General features: G+C 34.9%; 1 protein-coding gene across 1 annotated transcript; it reads right to left on the bottom strand.

Moving 5' to 3' along the window:
• Window positions 1–6,209: 6,209 nt before the first annotated feature.
• Window positions 6,210–7,180, bottom strand: LOC145156583 (dof zinc finger protein DOF3.5-like). Its single transcript, XM_079075887.1, has one exon. The coding sequence runs from the start codon at window positions 7,037–7,039 to the stop codon at window positions 6,224–6,226; it is 816 nt and encodes a 271-aa protein (XP_078932013.1). The 5' UTR covers window positions 7,040–7,180; the 3' UTR covers window positions 6,210–6,223.
• Between the last annotated feature and the right edge of the window lie 5,996 nt (window positions 7,181–13,176).

Raw genomic sequence — 13,176 nt, 5'->3', positions numbered from 1 at the left:
GTTATTTTGGACAGGCTGACCAAGAGTGCTCATTTTATTCCGATTTCTGAGAGTATATCCACCGAGAAATTAGCAGATACCTAAGTGCGGGAAGTGGTAGTCAGGCACGGAGTGCTGGTATCTGTGGTCTTGGACAGCGATGTGCGATTCACCTCCAGGTTCTGGAGGAAGTTTCAAGAGGAGTTAGGTACTCGGTTGCTTTTCAGAGCGAGAGGACGATCCAGTCGCTCGAGGATATGCTTCAGGCATGCGTTGTAGACTATGTTGGGAGTTGGGATACTTACCTCCCACTAGCTGAGTTCTCATACAACAACAACTATCATGCTAGTATTGACTGACCCCCATTCGAGATGTTGTATGGCCGTCAGAAAAGCGATGCTGACTGACGCCGTTCGGATCTTGAGTTTCAGGTGGGGGATTTTGTTTTGCTGAAGGTGTCACCTTGGAAAGGTGTCATCCGGTTTCGGAAGAGGGGCAAGCTGGGACCCTGATTCACTGGTCTATTCAGGATTATTGCCAGAGTTGGCAAGGTTGCTTATCGGTTGGATCTTCTTGATGAGCTCGGTCAGATCCATAACACCTTCCACGTGTCTCAGCTCGAGAAGTGTGTAGCAGATAAGGCTGCGGTTATTTCATCAGATGATATTCAGGTGGATAAGAGCATGAATTATGTGGAGAAGACCATTTTAGTCTTGGATACAAAAACTAAAGCTCTTCGTAACAGTGTGTTGAAGCCAGTAAAGGTGCAATGGCAGCACCGGAAGGGATCCGAATGGACTTGGGAGACGGAGGACGAGATGCGAGAGCATTACCCGGATCTATTTGCGTCAGCGGACTTCGAGGACGAAGTCTAGTTCAAGTGGGGGAGAGTTTTAACACTAAAATTTAATTATTCTGTTTCCCCTCAAAGTATTTCTCTTTTTGGCAAATAAGGACCCTCTGTACGCTGGGCGTACATATGGGTACGCTTAGCGTACGCTTGTGCATGCAGCGGGTGGCTGAGGCTCCTACGCGGGGCGTACGAGCATGTACGTGGGGCGTACGAGGCCAATGACCAAAACCCTAATTTCTTGGCTTAGACACTATTTATACACACTTATATCATTTAGACCAAACCCTAATCAGCCTCCATAGCCTCTTTTCGTCCTAAAACCCTGTTTTTTGCAAGAGAGTGTGAGTTTTGTGCCTTAATGTGTTTTTGGTGGCCATTCTAGTGGATTAGAAAGAAGAAGGAGGTGATGTTCAAGACTTGAATGTGGGAAGAGCCTAACGATCCTGCATCTAGAGTATCTTCGGGAGATTTGGAAGGTAAAAAGCTTTCACATTGCTTATCCTTGTTGCTTGTTGTGTTAGGGTTTTCTAGAAGTCCTCATTTGAGTCCATAAATCCTCTATTGAGAATATGGGCAACTCCAGAGGTTAGGAAGGATAGATATGAGGTCCTTTGGCTTGATTATAGCATAAAAATGCAAACTTGATGACTTCTATGGATCCATGCATGAGTTAAGACCTTTGGAAAGGTCTTAATGAGATAGAATGCAAACTTGACGACTTCTATGGATCCATGCATGATTTAAGACCATGTTTTGAGCATATATGGCATACAAAGGCATAAAGTTGCCAACTTTATGCCTTAGGACCCTTAAAACGTCTAATATGTGAAGTTTGAGCGAAAAGTCTTCATGCATTAAGAACCTAATGGAGTTGGATGCAAGACAGCTTGTACGATGGGCGTACTATGTTGTACGCTGCGCGTACAACCCATGAACCTAGTATGCCAAGCGTACTGAAGAGGTACGCTAGGCGTATGATCTCAGAGAATCTTGGTCTTCCGGCAGAGTTTTGAACCTTTGTGCCCTAATTGTTTTGGGCCTGGACTTGCTGGAGTTGTGGGCCTGAACTAATTATTTAGGCCAATGTTGGCAGGATTGGGCCTTTTGGGCCTTGTGGCCCAATATAGAATTGGATTTTGATGCTAGGCCCATTAATAAAGGAAAGACCTTTGGGCCATCATGGAGGGACTTGGACTTAGGATTTTGGGCCCTTGTCTAGGTTGTATCATAATCCTAATTAGGGTTATTTCTATAATTGTTCAGTGTGAGATCTTGGACTGGTAGTCGAGCAGCTATTGTGTTCAGCAGACTAAGGTGATTCTTCTCATTATACCCATGGGTCGAAGGCACTAATGTCGGCCCATTACTTGATAGGTGGTTTCAATAACTGAATAGGCAATGGTTGTTGTTTGGCATGTTATGACTTATGTTAAAACCATGGGGGGAGCCTATGACACTTGGTAAAGACCATGGGGGGAGCCCATGGCCCTTGGATGTAAGACTATGGGGGTAGCCCATGGCATTCCAGGTGAAGACCATCGAGGGAGTTCATGGCAATCCTATGTATATATGTTACATGGAATTATGTGGTTATATGTTTGTGTATATTGGGAACTCACTAAGTGTTTGCTTATAGTTTGTTGGATGTTTCAGGTATTTCTTGGTGTAAGGGCAAGGGCCCGGCTTGACGGCGCATCATGTACTCTCCAACATTCCGCATTTCTTGTTTTGGACACTCTTATCTTATGGATATGAGTTTATGTAATGTAATTTTGGAAAAACAAATATGGTTGTAATTTATAAATATTAAATGAAGAAAAATCGTCTAAATTTTCAGGCTGTTACAGTTATTATGTTGAAATTTATATAGATGTAAATATTTATTTTGTAGGTGGAGGGTCCAATGGATGCTTTTATTAAAAACCTATCATATAGAATGAAACTTGAAAACTGGGTTCGATGGTTGTCGAAAGAAGATTATATCCCATGTAATGATGGAGAGAGAGACAGAGAGAGGACTAGTTTATGTTTAATTTTATATTTTGTTAATGTTTTTTTTAACGACAATGGATTTATTAAACCTCTAGCAAGAAGCTAGAGAACAAGAAAAAACTTACAAAGTCATGCTTGGGGATAACAACCAACAATCCCAAGAAATAGTATTTTTCCTACGTCTATTAGAAATCCAAAAGTAAGAAAAATGCCTAATATTATCAAAAATCTCATCTGATCCAAAATGAGACAGAAATAACTGCTTCAAAAACCAGTGAAAGCTCCTTAGTCATCTTTAATGAATCAACCCAATGCAAGATCTCATTAATCGTTCCATGTGAAAGAGAAGGGATATTCAACCACTTAGCTATCAAGTTCCATAAAGGGGTGAAAACATTGCAATTAGAGAAAAGATTACCAGCAAACTCTCCAATTTGAGAGCAAACAGGACATAAAAAAAGACTCTAATTCAATGTCTTTATCACATAAATTCAATCTAGTGGGAAGCTTATCTCTTTCATCCCGCCAAACATGAGCATTAATCTTATTAGGAACATAAGTGTTCCGTCTAGTAGGAATGTTAAAAGACTCTAAAGTGTGTGCATCAATAAAATTTATGGTCGAAGCAACCGAGAATTCTCCCTTGATATCCAAATCCCATGAGTATGAATCATTCGAATCGGATAAAACCACCTCCTGTGTTATTTCACGCATCTCATCCCATTGAGTACCCGTAACACCATTACGAGGATATCTAGCAAACGTGTCCAATACCCTTGTTTTTGAGGATCGATCAAATAAAGACGCCTCCAGATTTGTATCCAGGACAAAAAAGTATATGAAATTTGTTCTTAAAAATACTCGATCCATGCCAATTATCCAACCAAAACTGAATACTTCTTCCACTTCCTACCTTTCTAGTACACAAATCCTCCAAAAAAATACCTTTCTTCTTTAGATGATCAATCCCCCAAACAATATTCAGCTACGGGCTCAAGCCTACACTTAGAGAACCCACATGACCTCCTGTAAAAGAGTGAAGAGCCGAGACCACTTTAGCCTAAAGAGCATTTGGGTTATGAAAAAAAACGACAATGCCACCTGAATAATAAAGCCCTATTAAAAGAAAAAATGCTTCCAATATCCCCCCCCCCCCCTTCCCCCAACAAAAACCTAGTTCTTCCAAGAGATTAATGATCTTAGTAGGCACTTTAAAAATGGACATTTGGTAGATTTGAATACTACCCAAAACCGTCTTCACAAGAGTTAAACGACCACCAATGGACAATATTTTTGCCTTCCAAGAAGACAATCTACTCAAAAAAATGTCCACAATAGACTGCCAGTTGGCAATTCTATTAATGTTAGCACCTATCGGAACTCCAAGATACATAAAAGGAATGTCAATGAATTACATCCCAGTATAGAAATCACCTCGTGGACCTTATCAAAATTAACTCCAACTCCAATTAATTTACTTTTACATAAATCAATCTTTAACCCGGACGCCATTTGAAAAACTTTAAGGATACGAATTATTTTCCTAGCATTTTTCACCTCCGAATCACATGCAAAACAACATCACTCTGCGTAAAGAAGATGAGACACCTCAAATCTCGAAGAGCCAAGAAGCACGCCATTAAAAGCCCCTGCCCGGCTAGCCTCTTGAAGAGCCATGTGAAAACCCTCCATGGCCAAAAAAAAATGAACGAAGATAAAGGATCTCCTTGACGAAGACCTCTGAAAATAGCAAACTCTTTAGTAGGCGTCCCGTTAACTAACACTGAAGCCCTGGAAGAATTAAGAATTGCTCTAATCCAATTACACCATAAATCACTAAACCTCATCTTCTTCATAACTTCAAAAAGAAAATCCCATGATAGAGAATCATATGCTTTTTCAAAATCCACCTTAAAACCATTAATTTTTTACCACACCCTTTGTAACGAGCAATAATCTCACTTAACATTATTGGGCCATCCAGAATTTGACGCGCTTTGATAAAAGCAGAATGCTCATAACTCACAACCGAATCAATGACCACGACAAGACGATTAGCAACGAGCTTCCCTACAATTTTGTACTGACACCCTATATGACTTATAGGTCTAAAGTCGGTCGTAAACGAAGGGTCGTTAACTTTAGGAATAAGTGCAATAAAAGATGGATTGCACCTCTTATGAAAACCCTTAGTCGATTGAAAACTCCACACCAAGTTAAAAACATCTTCTTTAATCACCTCCCAATATCTTTTAAAAAAACTCAAAAGCAAAAGCATCAGGCCTTGGGGCTTTATCACTACCACAATTCCACACCGCTTCTTTTATCTCCTCCATAAAAGATTTAGCATCAAGGAACGCTACATGATCGCCGGATAATATTTTAAAGGAATCCGAAATAATCTGAGGCTGAAGCCCTTGAATTTTGTTAATGTTTTAAGTTTGTCTACGAATGACTTCACTATATTATGAATTTTATATTAAGTATTTTATATAATATCGTGGATTATGTATTTTTGAAATTTAAATATTGCTTTTATAGATTTAAATAATAATTTATATAAATACTATAATATTAGCTACTATAATTTTTCTTTTATGAAATCGCCTTTAGTGACCACAATATTAAAGGTGATGAATGGCAATAGCGGGGACCAAGTAGCTGTGACAAAGTAGGTATTAGAGCATCTATAATGGTGAGTTCAATGAGAGAGTTCAATGAGGTGACAAGTCTGTGTCATTCAATGGATGAAACTCTACCATTGTGAGATGTCACCTTGGCATTCAATAGATTTGGAGTTCAATGGTCATTGAACTCTTCAATAGGGAAAATGAAAGTTTTTAATTCTTAAATATTTACTATCAATTACATTTTATAACATTCTATTGAACTTTGTAGAGTTCAATGCATTGTAGGAAAAAAATGATAGAGTTGTTTGGATTATAGAAAGAACATAGAGTTCAATGCATTGTGGATGCCCTTAGCGGCGAGGTAACAACGGTGATGTGTCGTTGAAAAAGGCTTTAACGGCTACATTTGTGGTCCCGGATATGCCCATAATTTTTGTAGTGAGTTAGCTTCTTTAACCTCTATATTTTGTATATTGAAGCACAATCCTCTAATTTCTGCTCAAATATTTGAAGAGCCACCATTTCAATAACACTTGGCACTTTAAACCTAGATTAACCATGCCACGTTAGATCAAGACTTTTCCTTGTTTTTTCTGCACAAGATTGAATAAAACAACCAAAAAACTCTTCAAGATTTTTCTCCATCAGCTCACGTTTTGCTATATTCGATCGATTTCAATCAATAGGTACATCTAATTACAATATAAAATACAATAGATATAAAACACAGAAAAATCAAATTTTGCAACACCCCATTTAATTAACTATTTCACGGCCTGAAAATTGTATCAGAATTCGGCGGTATATCAAACATCTTCACAGGACATTCACCAGAAACATGGCCTTCCGGTTCAATCGTTGAGTTCAAAACATGTTCCGAGAACCCAATATTTGACTCCGACCACCCCATTTCCTCTCCAGGCAACGGCGGCAACCCACAACTGCTTATACCACTTGCACCAAAGTAGTTTTTCTCTTGATCTTCCTCATTATTACTGAAAACTGAATTGTACCCACAAAATTGCATTCCATTCCCATCTCTTAAAAAACTCTCCAGATTTGATCCATAATTAGTCCCACCAAACTCCATCTCCATATTCGGGATGTTTGGAAACCCAAATGACAACATCGGATCAACTTCACTATGCAAAACTTCATCATGCGTTTGTTCATGATGAACAGTTTGAGGCCTTTGATTTAGAAAATTTGTGTAAACTTGTTGGAGATCAATATTTGTAGGCTGCACCATTGTCGATCCACCACCTATACCATTGCCACGGTTTTCTATGTTGCCACCACGACCTCCATAATCTGTTGTTCCATCACCACCATGGGCATGAAAGCTCTGAGAGTTCACCATATCTGAGATACGAATAGACTTAGCTCGTCTAGTTTTCCGGCAACCACCACCGACGGGGATGTTTCTGAGTGAGCCACCTTTAGTCCAATATCTTCTACACCCTTTGCAAAAGTATCTTGGTTGAGTCAAACTGTAATTGTTGTAGTAGCAAAATTTGGTACTGGATGAACCACAACGAGGACATGGTGGACAAATCTCCACATTGGGCTTCCATCCTCTTTCCATTCTTAAAAAAATACAAGTTCATAAAGGTTCAACTGGAATCCTTTATTCGTCCACATTCAAACCACACTGATTCTTTTTCGCTGTGTGTGAACTTGATGAAGGGAGATGTGTGTGAAGCTGAAAGAGGAATCAGTGCGTGCAAAAAGGTGTTTCCTGTCAGAAAGTGAGAGACGGTGATGTGGTTATATTGGGTGGAGAAATATTGGCTGTCTTTGATTTGCCTTGGGATGTATAAACGATTACTTTAGTATAATCAATCACTTTATATTTTATCCAGATACATTCAAATTATATATATTCAAATCAAAACAAAATAGCTTTGATTATAGTGAAAATATTAGATTATAGTTATTGTTTGAAAACTATAGCGTATTAGATGTCACATATAATTTTTACACATTATGTTCATTTACGATTTCAATAAAACAGAAAAAAATTATAATGAATGAAATTGAAATCTATCATTTAAATAAAACGTTAACATAAGAGTGTGAACTTACAAGCGACAATAACGTAAGAGCGTGGACTTGCAAGTGTTTAAGATAGTGAGCAGATTTTGTGTTAAAGAGTGCAAAGAGGGCCATGCATGCACGTGTGGGTGCTGGGGAATGAGTTAGGGAAGGCAACGGGTACGGGACCCGCCTGATGAACGTAATAGAGGTGGCGAATCTCACGGTGGTTGTCGGCGTTTGCAATGTTTGTCATGACGCCATTGGTTGATTGTGAAGGGGATGGAGGAAGCAAATTTCTCGATTACTTCAATATTGTTTTGCTTCCATGAAGAGGAAAACTGACTTCCTCAAGTGGAACTTGTTATACCGTTTAACCATGTAAAAAAATAATATATATATATATATATATATATATATATATATATATATATATATATATATATATATATATATATATATATGGAAAAACTCAATAGAGAACCATAATTATTGATTTTCAAATAACCAAATCTTTTTTTCAATTTCTAAATTCATATATTAACATTGTGAATGTGAAAAATATTTTTCGAATTCACCGTGTGAATCTGGATTCACATTGTGAATTTGACGTAAAAAAAAAAAAATCGAATTTGATATCATTGGAAAAAAGGATAAAAAGTTATGAATTTGTGTATTTTTAGTTTTTTTTTTTGATAAAAAATAAGTTCTAAAAATTGAGAAAAAGATTGGTTCCTTGGTTCCTTGGTTAATTATGGTTCTCTATTGAACCTCACTATATATATATATATATATATATATATATATATATATATATATATATATATATATATATATATATATATATATATATATATATATATTGTAATTTTTTTTAATTTTACGTTTTACCTATATAGACATTTGGTACGTACTAACGTAAGTTATAAACACTGATTCATGATTTGATTATTTTCGTGTAAAAAAATCTACCGTAGGTCCTTGCTTATATATTGGCGTGGAAGATTTTTCTTATAGGTATAAAGTTATTTATTTGTACGATTTGATACTATATATATATATATATATATATATATATATATATATATATATATATATATATATATATATATATATATATATATATATATATAGATTATTTTGTTTCTTACATTTATTGTGTCGTAAAATACACCAATACGAATTTAGTAAATTAAATAATTATTTAATTAAATAAATATAGATATTAAATGATTCCCATAATTATATGTATATTAAATGATATCCATAATTATAATTCTTTTTTTATGGAAACTAATTAAATCTGTCATTAATGTCAGCAGTAACATTCTTTCAGAATAAATTCGTATCTAGGTTTTTATATATTAGTTCGTATTTTTTTTCAGGACTCAAGCACTTAAAATACAATAAAGTTGCATGTAATATGAAGAACGTGAGTGTATTCTACTAGAATACACTCTCATTCTTCTAGATGTGAATTCATTTTGAAAAAATATTATTGTTGACATTAATGACGAATTTAATTAGTTCCATAGAAATGAATTATAAGTATGGATAGCATTTAATATACATATAATTAATACTAAATTCTTATTGGTGCATTCTAGCACATAATAGATGTGAGAAACATTTGAACCTACCTCTATATATAATACGGCTAGGTTATTTTATTTTTTACATTTATTGTGTGCTACAATGCACCAATAGGAAGTTAGTAAATTAAATAATTATTTAATTAAATAAATATAGATATTAAATTATTTCCATAATTATATGTATATTAAATGATATCCATAATTATAATTCTTTTTTTATGGAATCTAATTAAATCCGTCATTAATGTCAGCAATAATATTCTTTCAAAATGAATTCCCATCTAGGTTTTTATATATGAGTTCGTATTTTGTTTCAGGACTTACTCACTTAAAATACAATAAAGTTTCATGGAATAAGAAGAACGAGAGTGTATTCTACTAGAATACACTCTCATTCTGCTGGAATACACTCTCATTCTTGTAGATATGAATTCATCCTAAAAGAATATTATTGTTGACATTAATGACGAATTTAATTAGTTTCCATAGAAATGAGTTATAAATATGGATAGCATTTAATATACATATAATTAATATTAAATTCCTATTGGTGCATTCTAGCACACAATACATGTGAGAAACATTTGAACCTACCTCTCTCTCTTTCTCTCTCTCTCTCTCTCTTTCTCTCTCTCTCTCTCTCTCTCTCTCTCTCTATATATATATATATATATATATATATATATATATATATATATATATATATATATATATATATATATATGAAATCCTATTTTCAACTTTCAAGTGTTTACTGTTTACAATTTTAAAAGCATGATATTAGATATTAGGTGTAGCCAGTAGTTATTACCATCTTGAATTAAAAAACTAAAAATTTACTTCAAAGTTAGTTCATAAAATTATCTAGTAACTAAATAGTTACTTACTAATTTATAGTACTAGATGAAAAATTGTCCTATGTTGTTGTCGGTCTTTAACAATTACAATTAAAAATTAAAAAGAAGTTGGTAATATACAATTACCAACTTGTACCAACCAAACTTGTTGGTAGTCAAACGATTTGGTACCAAGTATACTTGGTATGGTACTGGTAGCAAGAATTATGTATCAACTATTGTTGGTATGGTACACGGTTTAAGTAAAAATAAACTGGTACAGTACCATATTTAGCCTTAATCCCACTCATCAAGTCTTTCAACATTTATTTCTCGTAATTTAATTTCTTGTATAGAGAAAACATTTATTTCTCGTAATTTAATTTCTTGTATATATATATATATATATATATATATATATATATATATATATATATATATATATATATATATATATATATAAAATCCTATTTTCAACTTTCAAGTGTTTACTGTTTATAATTTTAAAAGCATGATATTAGATATTAGGCGTAGCCAGTAGTTATTACCATCTTGAATTAAAAAACTAAAAATTTACTTCAAAGTTAGTTCATAAAATTATCTAGTAACTAAATAGTTACTTACTAATTTATAGTACTAGATGAAAAATTGTCCTATGTTGTTGTCGGTCTTTAACAATTACAGTTAAAAATTAAAAAAGAAGTTGGTAATATACAATTACCAACTTGTACCAACCAAACTTGTTGGTAGTCAAACGATTTGGTACCAAGTATACTTGGTATGGTACTGGTAGCAAGAATTATGTATCAACTATTGTTGGTATGGTACACGGTTTAAGTAAAAATAAACTGGTACCGTACCATATTCAGCCTTAATCCCACTCATCAAGTCTTTCAACATTTATTTCTCGTAATTTAATTTCTTGTATAGAGAAAACAATCTCAAATATATGTAATGTGTCTCAACTTGGCAAACGTATTATATTACCTTTTCAAGTAACAAAATTTGTTGCATTTGTTCATTTTCACATTATGTATTAAGATGTTTAGCCTTGATGCTTCGCTGACTCTATGGACTTCCTTTCTCATTCAAGCGCTTATTGGAGTTGACTGGATGTTCCTAGAAATAAAGATTTCTAAGGGCAATAGCATTACCAGTATTAATCCTGATAATACTCTATGATGCCTAAGTTAGGTCTATCATGTCTTAATATTATTGTACGAATGAAATACTAAGGTGAAACTAGTTACCTCCTTGTAATTGTGCCTCACTGCTTTATATAGCTTGCTACCTTGGTCGGGGGATGACCATATGTACTTACATTCATATTTTGTTTGTGGGTATTGTTTGAGTGTTTTTAGGGAACTCATAAAATAATACAAGTCGTGGTCCTTGCACTTATTTTAAGGGTTTTGGTTGGATCTTGCTTTCATGTAACATTGCTCGGAATTTTCTTGTTGTCCTCCTACTTTAATAATGCACCTGGATTCGTTGGCCATGCTTCTTTCATGTTATTCGTATTTTAGGAGGCAGGGCCCTCCATTAAGCCCCCAGTCAGAATAATAGCAATACATACTATTGTTGCTATCTGGACTTAAAATATGCGGCGTGTATTGTTATTTAGTTCTTAGTATGCCCATGTTACTGCCTATTCTTATGTCTTGTTTTAGGCATGTAGTTTTCTTTATGGTTACTCAACTTATAGGGATTATAACTTCTTTGTTCTCCATCTTCTTATTCACGTCCCCTATTTTCTCCATTTTTCCTCTTCTTTCGTTCCTTTCTGTTGTTGGTGTTATGATGTCGATGAATATTAATTTAAAGTATGAGTTATGTAATTTGTTTATTGTATCGTTTGATGATGTTTTTGCGGGGTATCACTTGCTTGTAGATGATGGTATTGAAAATCTTGGACCTATGATCTGTATTGGATAGCCTCCTCCTCTCAAGTTTAGGTTGTATACAATGGTTTTTAAGTTGGACTTCACATTCCTTTGTTCCCTTTATTTAGGTAGGTAATATGTCACTATGAAAATCACCTTACATAGTTGAAAACTAATGTTGTATCAAAACTTATTTGGTTTGAGTTATTGTGTTTTTTTGCAGGTGTTGACCCAACTGCCGATTTCTTTCGTTGCTACTATTGTATGTATGTATGTATGTATGTATGTGTGTGTGTATATATATATATATATATATATATATATATATATATATATATATGGATCAATATATTTTTCGTTCCCGATCGACTGGATGTTGACGACTTCCCTAATTCTATAAAAATATAAAAGAATCACTTTATCTTGGTAAAACAAGAATCGTTTCCATTTTCCCTATCGATTTAGGGGTGTTGTGAAGATTCCTGATAAAACCCTCCCCAATACTAACGCTTTGAATGATTCAACATTTAGAATTTCTCATTTGACTTGTAATAGTTAGAAGTTCCTTGAACCTGTCGTTGTTGTTGCAAGGCTGAGTCCTTATTATTGACGATTAAATGTTGTTCAAGTTCTTTTTATTGTGACTATTGGTAAATTTTGCAATTTCTTTCTTCTTGCCTTTGTTGGTCATTCTCATGGTGTTTTGTCTCCAACATGTAGGTGGTCAGCCATTGCTAATTTGGCTTGCTTGTTTTTTTGAAAGGGAATAGTCCTCAAGGTACTTTATGAGGTTTTGAATATTACTCTTTTGCCTCCTATGAATGAGGATGTTAATGTTGAAGCGGATGAGTTTGATAATGAATCCATTTGGTCTTCCCCACATAACTCATACGATTCTGATTACCATCGAGATAATTCACACCATCTAGGTGGCGACGGGTTTGATAGTCCCGATGGTAGTGGTATTACTTTATTTATGAGAATATGGGTTGTTGTAACGTGGTTTCACGGATAAGATACTACACTTGCAAAGAGATCAACCCTGGAAACCTGTAGCTACAATCAAACAACTCGTTAGTCATGCCCTGGGAGGAGGTCCCGGGAGGGCGCTCCGATGGTCTAGTTAGTTTGTGGAGAAGAGAGTATGAATATCTGGAGAGAAGGGTCTCAAGAGCGTGCCTGTAATGAAGACATTACTTCTCTTTTATAGTTAGGGTTTCGTATAGATGGGGGGGGGGGGGGGTGGACCATTCTAACGGTATCTAGAGTATCGGGCTCTGATTGGTCCATCTATTTATGTCTTACTCTTCTCCTATTCTGATTGGTACAGAGGGGATAATCATGAATGAACCATGTAAAATTATGTTGACGTCT

Source organism: Lactuca virosa, chromosome 2 (assembly GCF_052849685.1).
Source record: "Lactuca virosa cultivar CGN04683 chromosome 2, Lactuca_virosa_CGN04683_v6, whole genome shotgun sequence".
Classification (NCBI taxonomy): Eukaryota; Viridiplantae; Streptophyta; class Magnoliopsida; order Asterales; family Asteraceae; genus Lactuca; species Lactuca virosa.
The sequence above is the reverse complement of the archived record's forward strand: the minus strand, read 5'-3'. Positions and strand labels throughout refer to the sequence as shown.